A 21,953-nucleotide genomic window follows, 5' to 3' on the forward strand; every position below is an offset into this window, starting at 1 on the left:
GGCTGGGCTCCTCTGGGGCAAGTCAAGCAGTGACGGCAGGGACAGACTTATCGACAATGATGGCTTGGAGACGCGAAGGCTGGAAAGGACCTGGAGACAGCACCGTCCAGAAGCTTTTGTCCTGGTGGGGCAGGGTCAGAGTGCATCAGCGAACTGGAGCATCTTGGGCACCAGGCTGGGTGACGTACTTGCTTGGAGTCAAACCGGATCCCTGACTAGGAACATGCATGCTGTAGGAGAAAGGGCTATGGTCCCCAGGTGCTGACAAGCAGTGGTTTTTAACCCCCCTTAAACATTTTTTGTTTCTTTTTTTAAAGATTTATTTATTTATTATGTATACAACATTCTGCCTCCATGTATGCCCACACTCCAGAAGAGGGCACCAGATCTCATTACAGATGGTTGTGAGCCACCATGTGGTTGCTGGGAATTGAACTCAGGACCTCTGGAAGAGCAGCCAGTGCTCTTAACCTCTGAGCCATCTCTCCAGCCCCTTTTTGTTTCTTTTTAAAATAAACTTGTGTGCCTGAGTTTGAGTGTGTGTGTGTGTGCATGCGCACGCACATGGTCAGGCAAATGCACACTTATGCACTTATGAAGTCAGAGGACAGAAGGAGGAACTGGTTCTCTTTTTCTGTCATGTGTGCCCTGAGGATCTAACTCAGATTGTCAGCTTTAAGGACAACTTTCTTTACCCACTGGTCCATCCTGCTGGCCCATCTCTCTTGTTTTTTTTGTGATTGAGGTCTCACTAGTAGCCTAGCATTGGTGTTGAACTCTCTCTTCAGCCCTGAGTGGTCTTGAATCCTGAACCCTCCTTTCTTTGCCTCCCTAGTTCTGGGATTGCAGGCACACTCCATCCACCGAGCTACAAGGCCCAGAGATTAGAGGGTTTTTTCTACATGTCCACCCTGGCTCTTACACTCCTCCAGACATGTAAATCAGCGTTGTCTCCTCTCTGAAGCCTCCCCTGATCCTCCAGTCCCAGCTGGTCCTGCCCCTCCTCTGGCCTCCATTGCTCTTGTCACATGGTGCTATGGTTGGAGATGCGTGCCTCTGCTTGCTACACACAAATCTCACTGGGGCTGGGGGTTACCTTGCCCATCCTTTTAGCACCCCGTACGTGGTACCGAGCCTCCCTTAGTATACACTCCACAGTCTATGGCCGAGTGGGCACACTCTCCAGGCCTCTGTACCGTGTGCATTTCTGTGTCATCTCCTGCCACAGAGCTCCAAGTCCGGCCTCAAGGTGCTTCATGGACAAGTGCGAGGGATATAAAAAGAGATACCAAATTGGCTCTGCTTTTGACACGCTCCGCTCCATTGGCCTTCAGCGAGCCAGCCAATGAACTCTGGCGCCAGAAGAAAGCTTTCTCGGTCAAAGTAAAGAACCCCAAAGAGATCTTTATTGAAGAAATTTACAGAAAACAACCCCAAAATAGATTTCAGATGGAAAAGTAGTTTAAAAAAAATTCCAGGAAAGCGCAAACTGAAATAACCGAGAGCCCGAAAGTGGTAGTTTTTGAAGTCACTCTGTCCCTGGGGTTATTTGTACTGAACAAACGGTCCATAGGGTTCCTGGAAGAGAAGATCAGATGTCAGAGGCACAAGGGCTTGGGGAAGTTTGACATGCTGTGGTCTGCAGTGTCCTCTGGCGGCCAGGTATAGACCAGGCGACTCTGTGGTCTGCCTCGGTATAGGTGTCTTTGATGTGAAGGTGTCTCTGGCTCGAAAGTCCACTCTCAGCACCCTTCCCACCCAGGAGATCCTCTTGATGGCTCCCCTCGGGCCAGCCATTCCAGCTGGTGTTGCCTGGAGTGGAGACGGGGTCCCAGGGGTCCCCGAAGGAAAAGGAGGGCAAAGAGCAAGTCACTTCCCTCCTGTCCTCATGTCCCCCCACAGGCCATGAGTCTGTGCTCCCTGTTGCTAATATTTCTGAGGGTGCCCCTGCTCTAGCCTGCTCTGTGTTGTGACCCCCAAACCCATGAGACTACAAAGCCCTGCTCAGCCCCTGTGGAGCTCCTTTTAGAGAGGTAAGGGCTTCCTGCTCTCATTGGTCCTGCTTTTTTGTTTCTCTGTCTCTTGCTCATTTCCCTTAACTCTTGTTAAGTTTTCCTCGACTTATGCATTTGAGTGGCTCTCTGACTGCTTCCAGGATGCTCAAGGACACCTACCTTCTCTTCGCCTTTGTGCCCCCAGTGGCAATCTGACTAAAATGTTCATTAACAGATTGTGCAGTTAACAATGATCTTTGCTACACAGGCCATGCCAGCAATATTTTGCCAAGATTTGCTAGTGCGGAGGTGGTTAACAGCACATACCGCTGTTGCAGAGGACCCGAGTTTAGTTCCCAGTAGCCATGTTGAAAGGTTCACAACTGCCTGTAACCCCAACTCTGGGGGAATCAACGCCCTCTTCCGGCCTATGCAGGAACCACGCACACACTTTTTAAAAAGAGAAAGAAATTACAATGGAGGGTCAAATTTCCAGTCCTGACTGCAGATAATTCTGCTTGCCCCATGCATTTGAAGACTCAATGATACATGAAAATGTGGCTTGTCTGTTTAGGGGAAGCTGTGGGCCGCCCTTTAGAAACTGGGAGCCTTGTGTTAATTATTATGAGACCCAAAACCACAGCTTTCTGTCATTTTCCTGCCTCCAGTTTCTGTGAAGCTGTAACTTCCACTCCTGAGATGAGGAAGTAACAGAAACCCCAGCGCAGAGGAGAAAATAAGAGTGACTCCAGCCAGTTGGCAGGAGGCCCAGCCCCAGTGTTCACAGAGGAGAGAGGCAGGGCGGTGCTGCTGGTTCTGAGTCAGTGTGGGGAGGTTGGTGCTGGTGGGAGGCCTGAGCTGGGATGGGGAGCGAGTGTGTGAGGGTGGGGCTGCGCTAGGGAGTGAGAGGGTGAGACAGAGGGAGTTTAGAGTTTCAGCTCCAGTCCTAGGTGGGCAGGGGATCTCTGCTCATCAAAAACCCAAGGGAAGCCCCCCAGACAGCCTGATCGTCCAGGGGTCCAGGTGTGTGTGTGTTGTGTGTGTGTGCGCGCGCATGTGTGTTGTGTGTGTGTGCGCGCATGTGTGTTGTGTGTGTATGTGTGTGTGTTGTGTGTGTGTGTGCGCGCGCGCATGTGTGTTGTGCGTATGTGTGTGTGTGTGTGTGTGTAGTTCTTGAGAGCAAGACTGTGCCTTCAGCTCCATACACGGTGAGACTGGCACATAGTGGGGCCGCTGACTGGGCAGATAGATCCCAGCCGCTCTGAACGCTGCGGAATCTCAGTGGAGACGTGGAGGCAGTGCTGTCGGATTAACTCACGTGAAAAGGGCAGGCAAAGTAGGTGGCAGGAGGCTGGCGGCTGGGAAGACAGGGCGGGCTTCCCATGGAAGTTCTGGGCTTTTAGTATTTCATGGAAAGACATAGTCAAACTTCATTTGCATGGAGGATGGGCTAAGCCCAGAGTAAATGTAACGATACAGCTGGGTGTTCGTCATATGGAGCTGTCATGGCACACACACGTACACACGACACACACGTACACACGACACACACGGCACACACACGGCACACACACGGCACACACAGCACACACATGGCACACACACGGCACACACAGCACACACACGGCACACACGGCACACATACGGCACACATACGGCACACACAGCACACACACGGCACACACGGCACACACACGGCACACACACGGCACACACAGCACACACACACACACACACACGGCACGCACAGCACACACACGGCACACGCACGGCAGATGGGTGCTGACCCGAGCTCAGGTCCTCTGAAATAGTAGCCAGTGCTCTTGGTCACTGAATCATCCCTCCAGACCCTATGTGTATCTTTTTCTCTCCTAGGCGGCCTCTGTATTTCTATTTATTTATTTTGAGATGGGTTATTACTGTGTGATCTTGGCCGTTCTGTAACTTGCTATGCTGACCAAGCTGTCCTTGAACTGATAGATACCTGTTCACCTCAGCCTCCTGAGTCTGAGTTCTGGGGTTAAAGACATATGCTAACATGTCTGGCCTGAACACTCTTTATAAATATCTCCCCTTTTGGGTCCTCTATGGCTTTTCCATAATAGAAGAAAACAAATCAGAAAAGCTGCGAGGGTGGCTGGGTATAGGTGTGCACATGTGTGCATGTGGAGGTCAAAGGTCGATGCTGGTGTCGTCCTCAGCTACTCTTCACCTTATTATTTGTGACATGGTCTCTCAGTGAATCTGGAGCTCACTGATTCAGCTAAACTGGCTGGTCAGCAAGCCTCAGGGTTCCTCCTGCCTCTCTTCCTTCCCGCTGCTAGGCTGCTAGTATTATTGACAAACAGCTGCGCTTGGCTGCGTTTTACGTCAGTGCTGGGAATCTGAACGCTGGTACCCTTCCATGACAAGCACTTTCCTGACTGAGCCATCTCACAGCTCTGTAAGAAGGATCCATTTACTTCCAGTTCCCTTATCAAGGATGGTATTTTCTGGGAACAGGGCAAGGACTAATGTCCTTGCTTAGCAGCAAGTACCTTTACCCACTGAGCTGTCTCGCTGGCCCTAAGTGTCTGTTCTTCTGGGAGACTCTCCAGTGGCTCCTGACTCTCCCCAGATACTTCAGCACTGCAGCGAGCCCCCTCACTGACTGTTCTGTGGCTCCAGTGACCCTGAGAGAATCCCAGCTTGCAGCAGGGAGCTCAATTGATGGTCCTTGCCTAGCAGCTGTTTGCTTCTTTCTCATTGTGCAACTTTAGATTCTCCCTCCCCACCCCTGCTGTGTACAGCCCAAGGCCATTTCCCCATGGTGGTGGGGGGGTGTAACAACGGGATGGGGGGGCACTGGCACCATTTCTTGTTCGTAGCCTTCCACTCCTTTTATAGATCTGACTCCTGACTTTGACTCACTGCAAATGAGAACTTCGGGTCTGCAATTTGTGGAGAATTCCCATAAGCCTCTGGGGGAAGCTCTTAGGTACCAAACCTACTGATGCCTATGGAATTTGGGGTACAATGAGATGACATCACATTAGGCTTATTTTGTGGGTTTGCTACCTTCCATTTCCTTTATTGTTATTTATTTATTGCTTTTTTTTTCTTTTTTGAGACAGGGTTTTACTATGTATCTTAGGTTGGCCCATAATTCACTTCTCTAGCCCAGGTTAACCCTGAAATTTACAGCAATTTTTTAGTCTTCACCTTGGGAATGCTGGGATTACAGGCATGCACCACCACACCAAGCTTCCATTTTGGTTTGGGGTTTTTTGCTTTAAAACTGTTTGGTTTTGTTTCCAAATTTTTAGTTTATTCTTTGAGAATTTCAGGCATTTATGTGATATGTTTTAGTTTGAATAAACAACTCTAGAGATCAGATTAGGTAAGGAAAAGCATACAGCTACACACACACACACACATAACTAAACAGTCAAATGGAATGAGCTGGAGACTGCCTTGATCTTGTCTGTTTGTTTTAAACATCTATTTGTTTCTATTCATGTGTATGAATGTTTTGCCTGCAGGTAAATGTAAATACATTTTATTCATGTCTGGTACTCACAGAGGCCAGAAGAAGGTGTTGGATTCCATAGAACTGGAGTTATAGAATAATTGGGAGCTTCCTTATGGTGCTGAGAACTGAACCCTTGTCTTCTGAAAGAGCAACAAGTGGTCTTAACTGATGAGCCATCTCTCCAGTCCCTGGTTAGATCTTCTTGATGGGGAGACCTGAAATCTCCCCTTTTTAGCACATCTATAGTGGCTCACAACTGTCTGTAACTCTATCTCCAGGGGATCCTTTGCTGTCTTCTGTCCCTTCCGGGCACCAAGCATGCATGTAGTGCACAGACATACGTTCAGATAAGCACACATACATCAAAATAAAAATGAATAAACTCTTTAAAAAGGATTATCACTATTTTGCTGGAAGAGGGAAGCCGTGCTTCATACACACGGACTTGCCCAAGAATAACAAATAAGCAAAAACAACAAAGGAATTGCCCCGCTTGTTCTGCTTCACCGATGAAGATGCTGGAGGACGCTGGAAGGAAGAATGACTCCACAGCAAGCTCAAGGGCGCACGGCTAGCCCGTAGTAGAAATGGGGGGCCAGCTCAGTGGGTGAAGGAGCTTGCTGCTAAGCTTGGTGACCTGAGTTCGATCCCAAGCCTCGCGTAGTAGAAGGAGAGAACTGACTCCCGCACGTTGTCCTCTGAATTAGCTGAACACCTGGTGGTAATGTAAGTAGTGCTGACCCACAGGAAGTCAGAAGGTTGAGTCTGGAGGGATATTGGGATGCTGGCTGGAGGAGGAGGTGTGTGAAGTCAACTTCACACGAGTAATTGTTGCGAGAGACACAGAGCGTTCATCGCTGCTCTTTGTCTGGGGGCACTCATGACCCCAAAGCTGATAACCGTAGCAAAGGAAAGCTACGGAGTTCGAGGAAGTGTACTAAATAAGAAGTGGAATGGGAGAAACAGGGATTTCCTGGGCTGGAGTTTTCACACACACAGCATCTGGCTTTCCTGAAGGTTCAGCTGTGCAGGCTCCCGCAGAGGAGCTGTTCATTCCCTGAAGCGGCTCTCGCTCATCTTCCTCTTTTGTTAAATTGGGAAGTAGTTCAAAGTGAGAAGGAAGTAGATGAGAGGCAAACCCAGAGAAATCTTGAACAAGGAGGTGGGCGCCAGGGTTCTGCCACACACATCTTGATTCCCGCAGCCACCTGCATTTTCCTGGAGACAGCAAGCACCGAGCGAGGCAGGAGCATGTGGCTGGGCCCAGGTCTGCTCCTTCTCTGCCTGAGAGGTGAGTAGGTCTATGCTTCTGTGAACCTAGTTTTGCAGAGGGCGGGAGAGTGAGATTCCTGGGTTCAAGCCAGAATGGAGGTGTCAGCAGAAAACAGGTAGCGGATACATCCATTGATCCATCTCCTTCTCTATCTGTATACTCCAACATTCTTCCATGGACTCTACAAACCTTTATTAAGTAGCAGCTGCATGCCTGGTTTGTTCTGAATGCTGTAACTATAAGCAAATTCCTCAGTCAAGAGAGTCCTATTTGAATGAGGCAGGCAAGCAATTTTACTATGGTGTGGGACTTGCTACAACAAGAGCATTCATGGAGAAATAGACCACACCAAGGACCCCTAGTTTTGCTCTCAGAGGAATGGAGGCTTCATAGAAGTCAGTCTTGATGGATGAACAGGTGTCAAACAGAGAAGCCATAATTTATATTAAGTGTAGATGGAGATCCTAAAGACTGGGAAGTGCAGAAGTGGCAAAGGCTTCATCTTCCTGATGCTTGGTTTAAAGAGGTTAGAAAGGTGTGTGAGAAACAATGCATTGGCCGGTGTGATAGTGTGCACCTGTAACCACAGCACACAGGAGGCTGAGGCAGGAGGCTGGCAGCTTGTAGGCCCGTCTTGACTACATCACGTGATCTTGTCTTTAAAAATCTTTAAAAGGGTCAAGCATGGTGGTACATGCCTTTAATTCCAGTACTTGGGAGGTAAGGGCAGGGTGGATCTCTGTGAGCAAAAGACCAGTTTGGTCTATATGGTGAAACCTCTTTCTTAAAAAAAAAAAAAAAAAAAAACAGAAACAGAAAAGGAGGAAAAACACATTTTTCTGTGGGAAATAGTTGAGGATGAAGATTAGAGAATATTTCTCATCCTTGCAGATGAGTTTTTATGGTGGTTGTTGTTTTTTTCTTTTTTCTTTTTTTTTGGTTTTTCGAGACAGGGTTTCTCTGTAGCTTTTTTAAAGCCTGTCCTGGAACTAGCTCTTGTAGACCAGGCTGGCCTCGAACTCACAGAGATCCGCCTGCTTCTGCCTCCCGAGTGCTGGGATTAAAGGTGTGCGCCACCACCGCCCGGCTGATTGTTGTTTTTTTTAAATGGGCCCAACAGAACATAAAATTTAAAGACCAGGAGTTATTTATTTTTAAATTTTAATTTTTTTTACTGTTTTTATTGAGCAATACATTTTCTCCACTTCCCTCTCCTCCTCCCCTCTCTTCTTCTACTCTCCTGTTTTTATGCTTCCAATTTACTCAGGAGATCTTGTCTTTTTCACTTTCCTATGTAGATCCATGTATGTCTCTCTTAGGGTCCTCTTTGTTGTCTAGTTTCTCTGGGGTTGTGGCCTGTAGATTGGCTTTTCTTTACTTTATGTCTAAAAGCCACTTATGAGTGAGTACATATTATATTTGTCTTTCTGGGTCTGGGTTACCTTGTTCAATATGTTTTTTACTAGATCCACCCACTTGTCTGCAAATTTCAAGATGTCGTTACTTTTTACCACTGTGTAGCACTCCGTCGTGTAAATGTACCACTTTATCCATTCTTCAGTTGAGGGGAGTCTAGGTTGCTTCCAGGTTCTGGCTATTACCAATAATGCTTCTATGAACATAGCTGAGCACATGCCCTTGTGGTATGGTTGAGTGTCTTTTGGGTATATGCCCAAGAGTGGCATTGCTGGGTCTTGAGGTAAATTGTTTCTTAATTTTCTGAGAAATCACCATACTGAGTTCCAAAGCAGCTGTACAAGTTTGCACCCCAACCAGCAATGGAAGAAGGCTGGGATTTAAAGGGAGGAGACCAGCTGAGTGATTCTGATCACACATAGTTTGCTTTTCTTACCTTTTTTTAAAAAAAGAAAACAAACTATATTTTTTCATTTTACATACCAATCCCAGTTCTCACTTCCTCCCCTCCTCCCATTCCCTTCACCGTCCCCCATTCCACCCTCCATCCACTTCCCAGAAAGGGTAAGGCACATTGCTTTGGGGAAGGTTCAAGGTCCTCCCCACTATATCTAGGCTGAGCAAAGTATGCATCCAAAGAGAATAGGATCCCCCAAAACCAGTAGAAGCAGTAGGAAAAATCCTGGTGCCACTGTCAGTGTCCTCTCAGTCTGCCCCAGCCATACAACTGTCACCCACATTCAGGTGGTATAGTTTGGTCCTATGCTGGTTCCTTCTCAGTCCGGCTGCAGCTGGTGAGCTTCCATTAGCTCAGGTAAGTGTTTCAGTGGGTGTCCACATCATGGTCTTGACCTCTTTGCTTACATTCTTTCCTTTTTTAATAACATGTGTTCATTCATGTGTGTGGGGTTGTGGGTGGGAAAGCGAGGTCAGAGGCTGGTTTTGTAGAGTCAGTTTTTTTTCTTCCACAATTATGAGGTTTCTAGGGACCGAACTATGATGGCCAGGTTTGCACAGCAAACCACTGAGATGTCTTGATGGCCCCTAAACATAGCCTTCTCATGAGTAAAGTGAGAGGAGACTGGATGATCTCCATGATCCCTCACCACCATCGTGATCTAGATCTTTCACCAGGAGTTGTATCACACACCTTGTCAGTCCTTGGGAGACAGAGGCAGGAGGATCAGAAGCTTAAGGACATTCTTAGCTATGTAGCTAGTTCATAGGCCAGCTTTGGCTCCATTGGTATAAAACAATAAAACAACAAACAGCAAAACAAAATCTAGGTCTTCAGGCTATGTTAGACTATTAGATTCATAGTGTCACACTTATAAGACACTTGAACTGCCCTGACAGAAGGTGATGATGGTGATGATGGTGGTGATGATGGTGATGGTGGTGATGGTGATGATGATGATGGTGGTGATGATGGTGGTGATGGTGATGGTGGTGATGATGGTGATGATAATGGTGGTGATGATGGTGGTGATGGTGGTGATGATGATGATGATGGTGGTGATGGTGGTGATGGTGGTGGTGATGGTGGTGATGGTGGTGGTGATGGTGGTGATGGTGGTGATGATGGTGGTGATGGTGGTGATGGTGGTGGTGATGATGGTGGTGATGGTGGTGATGGTGGTGACGATGGTGGTGATGTTGACGATACACTCCTCATACAATTTGGAGAGTTGGTGGAAATTTTGTAATTACTGGAGTAGATTTCAGAAACTTTGATGGCTGGAGCTGCCTTGTCTCAGATCACAGGAGACAACTACCGGCTTTTCCCTTCTCTACAGTAAATAGCAGCTTAAAGTCAGGTATGATGAGAATATCAACACCACAGTAATCAGCAACACCACGAAGCAGGACCACACCTGCTTCTTTGAGTAAGCTTGTTTACATCTGACAAAATTACCCAAGTGCTGTAGCTCAGTGCAGTTAAACGGAAAATGAGACCCTCTTTTTGCCCATCCTTCAGGAGCTGGCTGGCATCCCCATCCAGGCCCTTCACCTTTTCACTATGGGTGCATTGGCACCTGGGCAGGCAAGCACTTACACCTAGATTTAAAATTGAACTAATTCGTACTCACATAAAGTGCACTCTCCTGCATCTCAGCTCTGGCATATCACCCTCCTCTTCCACAAAATTCCTCTCTACCCACTGCACCCACCCAAGGTTGTAAACGTGGTCTGGGGGAAAGTCAGTCATTTGGTATACCTAGAGGAGATCCACAGGGTTTATATAGTAAGCCTGAGAATGAAGAACGAGAAAAGGATAGAAAGAAAGATGGTAGGGACAATTTCAGAGTAGGTATGGGAAATGTCAAGAGAAAGGAAGCGGTTTCTGATATAAAACCAACAGAAATAGCCAGGCAGGGTGGCACACACCTGGTAGTCCTAGTGCTCAAAGGCCTGAGGCAAGAAGACTGTGAAGTTGAGGCCAGCTTTGTCTAAAGGAAAAGAAGGAGGAGGAGGAAAGAAAAGAAACATAAAGAAAAACAAAGCCAAACAACAACAGCAACAACAAAAACCAAAATAAAAGAACTAAAGCTAGTGCCAGTGAGCCGGCTCATGGGTGAGAGCCCTTGCCATACAAGCCTTGAGTCTGATCCTTAAAGTCCACAAAATGGAAGGCGAGAACTGACTCCTAAAGTCATCCTCTGACCTCTAATAACACCATGCCCCCACCATAAAGAAACAAAAATTTAATGAGGAACTAGAACTTTTTAAAAAACATATTTATTTATTTATTTATTTATTTATTTATTTATTTATTTATTTTACATCTGGACCACAGTTTCCTCTCTCTTCTCTCCTCCCAGTCCCTCCCCCTACCTCCCTTCTGAACCCCTAATCCATTGCTTCTCTTTTTCAATTCAGAAAGGGGCAGAGCTCCCATGGATATTAGCAGAACATGGCCTATGAAGTTGCAGTAAGATTAAGCATCTCCCTTTGTATTAAGGCTGGGCAAGGGGACCCAGTATGAGGAGTAGGGTCTCACAAACCAGCAAAAGAGTCAGAGGCAAGCCCCTGCTCCCACTGATTGAGTTCCACAAGAAGACCAAGCTACACAGCTGTCATATATGCAGAGGGCCTGGGTCAGTCCCATGCAGGCTCCCTGGTTGTTGGTTCAGTCTCTGTGAGCCCCCATGAGCCCATGTTAGTCAATTCTTCAGGTTTTCTTGTGATGTCCTTGACCCCTCTGGCTCCTACAATCCTTCTTCCCTCTTTTCAGCAGGATTCCCCCGAGCTTGGCCTAATGTTTGATTGAGGATCTCTGCATCTGTTTCCATCAGTTGCTGGATGAGGCCCCTCTGATGACAACTGGGCTAGGTACCAGTCTATGAGCATAGCAGAATATCATTAGGTGTCATTGACATTTTTTCTCTAGTCATACTTTGTTCTATCCTGGGCCTCTGGGCCATACAGCTTCTGGGTCCTGGTATTCCAGGCAAACATTAAAACTTTTATTCGTTGTATATTGTGTGGTCCACACTTTCAGGTTTGCAGTGTTACTAGAATTTTCTTTGATTGACAAGATGATTGCACACACTTCTGGGGTACAATATGCTATTTTGATGTATGTACACATTTTGCAATGCTCAAATCAGTCCTGATATTTATCAAAACATGAATGAACCTGAGGACATCTTATTAAATAAAATAACGCCCTGCGTGTGATGCCTCATGCCTTAATCCCAGCACTCATGAGGCAGAGACAAGAAGCTCTCAAGGGCAGGGCTGATTTGGCTACAATTGTAAGACCCTATCTCAAAAACAAAAACACAAAAGGCATTTCTGTCCTGGCCCTGTTGCTATGTAGTAGAGAGGTAGGTTCCTCCTGCAAATTCTGGAAGGTTCTTAGGTTTGATTGGATCAGTGGCTACCAGAGTCCTGGCCTCTGGCTTGAGGTGCCCCAAGAGGCACAGAGGCGCTGAGAGCACCACCATGACCCGCTGCCTGGCAGCGAGGAGCCTGGAGAAGGAAGGCAACCCCCATCCAGAGGCATGACAATCCCCATCCAGAGGCGTGACAATCCCCATCCAGAGGCATGACAGTCCCCATCCAGAGGCGTGACAATCCCCAACCAGAGGCGTGACAATCCCCATCCAGAGGCATGACAATCCCCATCCAGAGGCGTGACAATCCCCAACCAGAGGCGTGACAATCCCCATCCAGAGGCGTGACAATCCCCATCCAGAGGCGTGACTATCATGCAAATGCTCTGATTGGAATTTGGGTAAAACTGTCTAACAGTCTGGCTCCCCAGACTCATGCAGTCAGAGTCACCATGCCCTCAGCTGACTCAGGCTCTCACACCACACAAAAGATGTTCAATTCCGTCATCCGCTGTCTTCTAATCGAGATGACACCAAGTCTAGCTGAGATGCTCAGTTCAGCAAATGTGGTTTTGAACCAGCACGAGACCTTTCAAAGATGACTCACACAGAGCCTTCTCTTTTAGAAGGCATAATTTGAATAAAATAATTTTTGTTTTTAGGGTTTTGTTTGCTTGTTTGTTTGAGATGGGGTTTCTCTGTGCAACAGCCTTTGCTGTCCTGGAACTCACTCTGTAGACCAGGCTGGCCTCAAATTCACAGAGATCCACCTGCCTCTGCCTCCTGAGTGCTGAGATTAAGAGCATGCATCACCGTGCCCATGATAATTTTAATATTTAATAAAACAGTAATAATTTTAATGAAAAAACTAACAAAAGAAGAAATAATTGAAGTGCAGAATGTTGAGAACCATGTGTTCTCAGCAGCCTGTGGAGTCCACAGTAGATGTTAATGCCCTTTTAGCCGGTGAACCACTTGTGACCTAGGCAGGGAAGGCAGCAATGTCCCCATCTTACAGACACACGGTTAGAGGCAATTAAAGGAGACCCCACCCTCACCATGGGGACTTCCTCCAAACCCCAGAGTAGGCACTGACTACACCCAAACACCTGTTTCACAGAGAGAGCCTTTATTAAGCAGGGAAGAAAAGTTAAAGAGACTACATCTGACTCAGGTGGAAAACAGCAGCAAATGACCTTGCAGGTGTTGTTCCTAAGAGGAGAAGAAGGGGAGGTCTGTGTTAGAGTAGACTAGGTTGCGGTGGTAAAGGAGAGAGGTGACGAGGGAAAGGGGGAAGGAGTATCCAAAGGCTGCCTCTGGATAGAGAGGAGACACATACCTCAAAGCCTGTTTGTAAAGGTAAAGGGGTACCCTCGTGTTAGGATGAGGTGTTTAATTTTAATCGGGCATGTTAATTAGGTGAGCCAAAGGGGGCTTTTGATTGCTGGATCTTGGTAGTCAGCTTCAGGAGGGAAGTGGCTGAATAAGGGAACAGACATTGACGGTTAGCTTTAGGAATGTAATCTAATGGTTTTTTAGCAAGGCAGAGGGAATGGGGAGAAAGGGGAAGCCTGCCAGAACCATGTTTGAGGAGCCTAGTGTCCCTTCAGCAACTACAAGAACTGAAAATAAAGCTTAGATCCATCTCCTCTACTGAGTGCTCACCACTGGCTATGGAAGCGTCTAGAATCAAGACAAGCTTGTATGTTCAAAGAACAGCTCAGGATGCTTCCTACTGGTCAGGCTGCTACAATGTATTACAGCTCAGGATGCTTCCTGCTGGTCGGAATGCTACAGTGTATCACAGCTCAGGAGGCTTCTTGCTGGTCACACTGCTACAGTGTATCACAGCTCAGGAGGCTTCCTGCTGGTCGGGATGCTACAGTGTATCACAGCTCAGGAGGCTTCCTGCTGGTCACACTGCTACAGTGTATCACAGCTCAGGAGGCTTCCTGCTGGTCACACTGCTGGAGTGTATTACAGTTCAGGAGGCTTCCTGCTGGTCGTGCTGCTACAATGTATTAGTTTTGTTGCTGCTGTAACAAAGCACCACCCAACAAGAAGCAACTTAGAGGAGGAAGGGTTATTTGGGCTTGCAGTTCAAGGGAACAAGGCTTATCAAAAAAAAAAAAAAAAGCCTTTGTTTGTCTGTTGTTTTTTTTTTGTTGTTTTTTGTTTGTTTGTTTATTTTTCGAGACAGAGTTTCTCTAAGATACTCTAAGTTTCTCTAAGATTGGGCAATGTGAGGAAAGGAAAAAGCCTTACCCAAGGGCATGCACATTCAAATCTTAAGCTTGGGCCATTGCCGCTTTAACACTAAGTATCTATATATGAAATGAATGTCAACTCTATGACAGCAGCCTTTACAGCAAATACTGATTGTGCTGGAATGTTCTCATCTGCTGGTGAGAGACTCCAATCAGACTCCAGGACAAGTGGACTCCACAGCCTTCTCATGTTTGCATGTTTTCCCTTTCTCTCTGTACTGCCCATGTACCCTACCCCTACAGTCTCAGCTTACCCCAATACATCTATAGGGTGGTCTCTTTCTCCTTCTAGGAATATGTGCACTATCAGCCTGGGCCATGTGGGTGGTGTGGATGCTGGTGTCTGTGTTCACTCTGATGTGTGCAGCTATCCTCCATCCTCAAATAGTTGAAAGCTGCCTGAAAAGTGTGGTTCCTTGGGACTGAGTAGATGACTCCGTGTTCAAGAGCACTCATTGCTCTCACAGAGGACCCAGATTGGTTCTTAGAACCCACATGGAGGCTCACAACCATTTGTAACTGTAGTTCCAGGGGTTCTTTTCTGACCTCTGTGGGTATGCACACCACACACACAAAATACAATATTTTTTTTTCCTTCGAAACAGGGTTTCTCTACAGCTCTGGAGCCTGTCCTGAAACTTGTTCTTATAGACCAGTCTGGTCTTGAACTCACAGAGATCTGCCTGCCTCTGCCTCCTGAGTGCTGGGATTGAAGGTGTGTGCCACCACTGCCTGGTTATAAAAATATTTTTTTAAAAAAATAGAGTCTTGCTGGGCAGTGGTGGCACACATCTTTAATTCCAGCACTTGTGAGGCAGAGACAGGAGGATTTCTGTGAGTTTAAGGCCAGACTTGTCTATAGAGAGAGTTTCAGGACAACAAGGACTGCACAGAGAAACCCTGCCTTGAAAAAACCAATACACACACACACACACACACACACACAGTCTCTCACAGCAAGACACAGTCTGGAAAAGTGTTTTACACAATACGAAGTAACTTATGGCAGGGCACACAGCCTGGTTGTGCTAGTGGAGTAAATCAGGTTTTTCTGTTTGTTTCTTTGTTTTGAGATAGTCTGCTATGTAGCTCAGGCTGGCTTGAAATTCACTATGTAGTTGAGGCTGTCCTCAAACTCAAAATCCCCCTGTCTTAGCCTCCTGGGTGTGAGGAAGCCTCCTCCACATGCAATTAAGAAGTAGAATTTTTAAAGAGCAAGTTGGACTTGCAAAAGATTCCAGAATGCAGAAACTTGAGTCCAGAGGAAGTGATTTGCATGCTATCTAACTTTATGCTAGCTTTGACCTCCTTTAACCATCCCTAAAGGCAGGATCCCTGTGTGGTCACTTGGTGCCAAGTCTCTACTGGGGACCAGTTTCTCCTTGTCTCTGCCACAGACTCCAGTCCATTTTGCTTGGGTCCCATGTGCAAATGTCCCTCCTGGTCCTCTTCCCAGATCTCCCCATGCCTCAGGAAAAATTACTTCCGGGCCCACCAGGAAGGAGGCCTCGACTCTGACTTATGTTTTTCAGGCTGCTTCTCTCTGACGGGCCCTGGCTCTGTGTCTGGCTATGAGGGAGGCTCTCTCCATGTACAGTGTCAATATGGAGAGTCATACAAGAACCACATGAAATACTGGTGTCGAGGACCATACGACACAGAATGTGAAACTCTCGTGGAAATCACAGGAAACGGGGAGGAAAAGAAGAATGGCCGAGTGTCCATCAGAGACCATGCTGAGAACTTCACTATGACAGTGACCATGGAGGACCTCAGCCTAGATGATGCTGGATCTTACTGGTGCAAGATTCAAACTTACTTTATCTGGGATTCATGGTCACGTGACCCAGCGGTCCTTGTAAAGGTACATGTTTTTCCAGGTAAGGCTATACCGGCTCCAGCTACAGAGCTTTGAGAAAGTGTCTGGGTTGGGACATGGGTGGGCATTGCCTTGAAGTGTACCTCTGAGTGTTGTCCTCATCTCAGTGGGGTTGGGGAGAGATGGCTGACCAATCCACCGTAGGAGGGGTTTTGAGGGATAGGTCACACAAATGACCTGACACCTGATGTCTCTAGGAGGAGCCAAGGGATGATCTAACTCCTCCTTAGTGGTAAAATTATTCATTTATTATTATTACTATTACTATTATCATTATTATTATTATGATGATGATGATGATGATGATGTTTTCATGACAGGGTTTCTCTCTGAAACAGTCCTGGCTGTCCTGGAACTTGCTTTGTAGACCAAGCTGGCCTTGAACTCACTGAGATCCTCCTGCCTCTGCCTTCCAAGTACTGGGCTTAAAGACGTACGCCACTACCGCCTGGTGAGTTAAAGTGATCTTTAATTGTTCCAGTATGAAGGATGCTTGAGAACCCTCCATGGTCTCTGGGAGGATCTTTGGGCCATAAGCTGAGCTGTTTTCTTTCACACTCCCTCTCATGGGCATCTCGCCAAGCAGGGGGGAATCCCTGGAAAACCCTTCTGCCCTCCCTCAGGCAGAGAGAGAGGTGGATGGAAGAAAGTTTGACATGAGACATTGGCCAGTGTTTTGGCAGAAAGGCTCCTTCAGCCCTTGAGAGACAAACCCATGATGTGGCTGAGGTTTGCCTTGAACAGATCCACATAGATACTGATTTAGCACGGGCTTGGGACCACACGGTGAACTGGTGTCCATCTTTATCTCCAACAGCCCCAACTACCGTGGAGACCACACCCCCAGCTACAACTCCCATTCTCCCACTAGTGAACGCTGGACACCTGAGGGTTAGCATCATTGAGGTGTTCCTCCTCCAAGTATGGTAAGGATCCAAGGCCAGGAGAGAGTCAGGTGCTTAGGATTCTAGGGGCTGGCAGTGTCACCCATGTTGAGGAGACCTTACTATTGAGTGGTGTTTCCTTCCCTCTGATCTCAGCTTTCAAATTCTCCAAGCCTACATGTGGATTCCAAGTATGGCGGAGGGGCTGGAGGGACACAGGCTTAGAACAAAGTGTGTGTTTTGTAGAGTCACAGATCCTTCCCATTCACACCTCTCTTTTCTATCCCTCCCCACTGGACTCTAGACTTGGAGTCCTAGCTCTGTGCCTCTTTCAAAAGTCATCGTTGAAGGCCAGGGAAGTGATTCAGTGTACCCACTGAGTGCCTGCCACCAGGTCTAACAACCTTTGTTCAATCTCTGAGCCCCACAATAAACAGATAAATGCAAAGGTCTTTGTTCAGCTGGGGTTCTTGCTCCCAGGAGCTGCTCATGAGGAACAGGCTCAGCTCCAGGCTGAAGTTTGTGCTCCTTCTTCCTTCTCTGCCAGACGAACTCAGAAAGGGCTATGATGCCTGTGCTAACTAGTCTCATGTCAGCCTGACACACAAACTAGAGTCATCTTAAAGGAGGGAACCTCGACTGAGAAATGCCTCCAGAAGATCTGACTATAGGACATTTCTTAATTAGTAATTGATGGGGAAGGGACCAGACCACAATGGGTGATGCCACCCTTGGACTGGTGGTCCTGCCTTCTGTAAGAAAGCCAGATGAGCAGACCATGGGGAGCAAGCCAGTAAGCAGCACTCCTCCATGGTTGTTGTAGGGGGTGGCCGCTTGTTCATCCTAGCTGCCCGAAACCAAAATAATCACACAGAAACTGTAGTCATTAAATCACTGCTTGGCCCATTAGCTCTAACTTCTTATTGGCTAACTCTTACATTAATTTAACCCATTTCTATTAATCTGTGTATTGCCATGTGGCAGTGGCTTACCGGATAAAATTCCCAGCATCTGTCTCAGGCGGATCCATGGTGTCTCTCTCTGACTCTGCCTCCTTTCTCCCAACATTCAGTTCCATCCCCTTGCCTACCTAAGTTCTGCCCTATTAACAGGCCCAAAGAAGTTTCTTTATTAACCAATGAAAGCAACACAAAGACAGAAGGACCTCCTACACCGCATGGTCTCTGCATCAGCTCCTGCCTGCAGGTTCCTGCCCTGCTTGAGGTCTTACCCTGACTTCCTGTGGTGATAAATAGCAATGCTGAAGTGTAAGCAGAATAAACCCTTTCCTCCCCAACTTGCTTTTTGGTCATGGTGTTTCATTGCAACAATAGAAAGCCTGACTAAGGCAGTGCCTCTAGGCCTCGAATGGGGAGGGAAATTCAGGAGAACTAGTTTCAAGAAGTCAACTGAAGGTTGGGGATGTAGCTTAGTTGCTAGAGTGTTTGCCTAACATGCACAAAGCCCAGAGTTCGATCCCCAGATTGGGTACTGTATCTGCAATGCTCACCAGAGAATCAACCACAAAAGACACAGAGGTTCAAAGTTGTAACCGTGTCAGGAAGCCAGCCTGTGCTATGCGAGCTCTGCCCTACCACCAATAAACTCAATTAATAACTGGGAGACAGTAAGTATCTCTGTGCCATGTGTCTAGAAAACTGTGTCTACCTAGAACCCTTTCCTCTCTTCATCAATCACCTTTCCTTAACAAGAGAAGAGGTGGTGGGACCACAAGAGTAGACTTCCTTGAGTCATTTCCTAGTTTGATTCTGGATCATTTGGGATTCTGAGGCAAGGCATTAGGGAATGTGGGAGGAGTTGGATGGGTTCTGGAATATCCCCTTGAACTCATTGTCCATCCTCATGTGCCCACAGGTCCCTGCTCAGCAGCATCCACTTCCAGGTCCTGGTCTTCCTGAAGCTACCACTGTTTCTGAGCATGCTCTGTGCTGTCTTCTGGGTGAACAGGCTTCAGAAGATCCCTGGGGGAAATTTAGAATGAGCTACCCAAGAGCTATGGAGTAAAACACCCCAGGAATGCCCTGGGGGGGACTCAGCCCTGACTCTGCATAGAGGCAGCAGTGTTTGGATTCTGGACTTCACTATTTCCACATCTCAAGGGAGGATCTTGATTACCTGTGAGTCTTAAGATATCAGACTCCCATGGAGTCCTCAGTGTTAAAGAGGGAACAAGGCTGGCAGTAATGGCACACACATTTAATTCCAGTGCTGGAGAGATGGAGGTAGGTGAGGCTCTGCGTGTTCAAGGCCAGCTTGGTCTACATAGTGAGTTCCAGGACAGCCAGGGCTACATAATGAGACAGTCTCAAACACCCCCCACCATTCCCAAAAAGGGAACAAGACTTCCCTGGGCCCCATGTTGGAGGTCCCCCTTTCCCTTCTCCAGATTTCTTGGATTCTGCTCTAATGTCAGCTCCAAAGGGTAAGAATCCTCTAGAAGGTTCTTGAACACAAGCCTAGCCCCTTGATCACTGTGACATAAAACCATCTCAGGTCATTGTCTCCAATGGCAACAATCACCTCCTTCCTATAGAGAAGAGGTTCCCTGAGGAACATGTTTCTTATAGACTTGGATCCTGGGTCATGTTCTCTCTTCTAGAACAATCCCAGAGAATTTGGTTTCTGTCTGAGCATCTTCACTGCCCACTCTTCCAAACCCATAGCATTCTTTTATCTTATCTGATCCTTTTAGCTCACCATGATCTTGAGGTCTCCTTATGTCCCCATGACCAGCGAGCATGTGTCCGAGCATGTGCTTGGCTGGACTGAAAACAGCTTGAAAGTGAAGCTCAGTGTCTCTTTTAGTTTTCAGATCAGCAGTAGAGAAAGAGGCAGTGAGTGCCATGAAATATTCTATATTTCTTGGGGTCTTCTGTGCATAGTGTTAACTGAGGGTCCATCTTTGTGCACTTTAGAACCTGGCGGAGTCCATTTTGGGGAGAAAAGGAGAGATCTAGAGACAGGTGTGGGGCCAGTAGTGAGGAGATATCATATCGTCTGGGCATCCACTGGACTTCCTCAGCTTAGAATATGGCCAATTTGTTGACTGCTTGCCAGTTTCTTCCTTAATTCTCTTTGCAGGGGACCTCACAGACTTAGCCACAGCATCAGCATCTCCATCCTTGATGATCTTTCCAGGGGGCCCCACAGGGTTAGCCACAGCATCACCATCTCCATCTCCATTCATTCCAGACACTCAGATCAGATCTTTCTCTCCACCCTCAGGCTCAAGCCTGCCTTGAACTAGTGATGTTTATTTCCACAGAGAGGACACATTTGTAGGAGCACCATAAGTGGATGTAAAGACCCAGGGAGTAACCTCACAATGATATTTCTCCATGGAGCCTCTACCCACTGACAGACTACACCACAGAAGTAGTTTCTTAGGGTGAGGCATGTCTGTCAGCCCAGCATGATGATGCTTTTCTTCTAGCAGTTCAAATGGAGTGTGTGGATTCAGCATCAAATCTTGCTTACATTTTTTCTAAACATTGGATACACTTGAGCATACCGAGATCCTGGATGTAATAGAGGAGAGTTTGCCTAGCAGGTGATGCAATGTCTTCAAAGAAGAGTCAAAGAGCAAAGGGCCTAAGTCTGTAGATGGGAGTAACTGACGGGTGTGGGAAAAAGAGGGGCAGGCTTGGGTGATGCACAAGCTAGTGACTGTATTATCAGACAGAGGGTGTCAACTAGGAGCTTAGAGGTGTGAGCTAGCAGAATATTGAGGGCTGGAGAGGAAGGAACAGGGAGAGATTAGCTGGTGCAACCAGAGGTAGGTAAAATTACCAGGTGAGCATTCAGGACCAAGAACAGGGCTCTGGATGTGTGGTGAAGCAACTGAGGTAAGCATTCAGCACCAAGGACAGAGACCACGAGGCTCAGCACCAACCATGTTTCAAGAGGGAAGGTGATGTAAAAAGGCAGAACTGAGTTAGGATGAAGAGGACACTGAACTTGACATGCAGAGTCAGTGGAACCTCTAGATACCTAGTACCTATAGTGCACAGGGTCCTATGAACCTTTCTGCCAGCTTCCCCTAGTGGTGGTGTACTGTATATGTGTGTGTGGAGAGAGAGAGACAGAGAGAGAGAGGGAGGGGAGAAGAGGGAGGAGGAGGAGAAGGGGGAGGAGGAGGAAGAGAAGGAGGAGGAGGAGGAGGAGGAGGAGAAGAAGAAGAAGAAGAAGAAGAAGAAGAAGAAGAAGAAGAAGAAGAAGAAGAAGAAGAAGAAGAAGAAGAAGAAGAAGAAGAAGAAAGAAGCTGGTGCTAGTACAATATTGTGAGCCGGATTGCAGCCCATACTCGGTTCTCAACAGTTTTCACTTGTGTTCATTTGCATGCACGTTTAATTATGCATTGTTGTCCCACATGTACAGCCATTTAAGCTATCATGGTCAAAACAGAGAACTGCTTCATCATCACAAAACCTACTTCACGCCACTCTGCCCCATGACTGCCCGCTAGAGACCATTGGTATGCTCTCCAACTCTGGTTTTGTCACTTTGAGAATGTTCTGGAAATGGAAGCATTTCAGTGCCATATTTTGAGATCAGCTTTCCCACTCCCTCAGTAAGTACAATGCCTCTGGGATCCATACAAGAAGATGTACTTAGACATAATTCATTCCTCCTTACTACTGGGTATTATTCCATTGTGCCATACAAGCAGATGTACTTAGAAATAATTCATTTCTTTTTGTTACTGGGTATTATTCCACTGTATAATGGAATAGATTCACAACAGCTTAACCACTTGTTCACTGCAGTATTTGGATCATTTCCATTACAAATAAAACTGTTATCCACATTCACACATATTTTATTTTATATGATTATGCATTTTTATTTCTCCAGTGTATGCTTGCACAA

At 47.0% G+C, this 21,953-nt stretch overlaps 1 protein-coding gene across 1 annotated transcript; it reads left to right on the forward strand.

Annotated features, from left to right (window-relative positions):
• The first annotated feature begins 6,643 nt into the window (after positions 1–6,643).
• On the forward strand, positions 6,644–21,197 carry LOC119811822 (CMRF35-like molecule 2). Its single transcript, XM_038325912.1, has 4 exons — positions 6,644–6,796; positions 15,833–16,180; positions 16,997–17,105; positions 18,939–21,197. The coding sequence occupies exons 1-4, from the start codon at positions 6,757–6,759 to the stop codon at positions 19,063–19,065; spliced, it is 624 nt and encodes a 207-aa protein (XP_038181840.1). The 5' UTR covers positions 6,644–6,756; the 3' UTR covers positions 19,066–21,197.
• The last annotated feature ends 756 nt before the right edge of the window (positions 21,198–21,953 follow it).

Source organism: Arvicola amphibius, chromosome 4, assembly GCF_903992535.2.
Source record: "Arvicola amphibius chromosome 4, mArvAmp1.2, whole genome shotgun sequence".
Taxonomy (NCBI): domain Eukaryota; kingdom Metazoa; phylum Chordata; class Mammalia; order Rodentia; family Cricetidae; genus Arvicola; species Arvicola amphibius.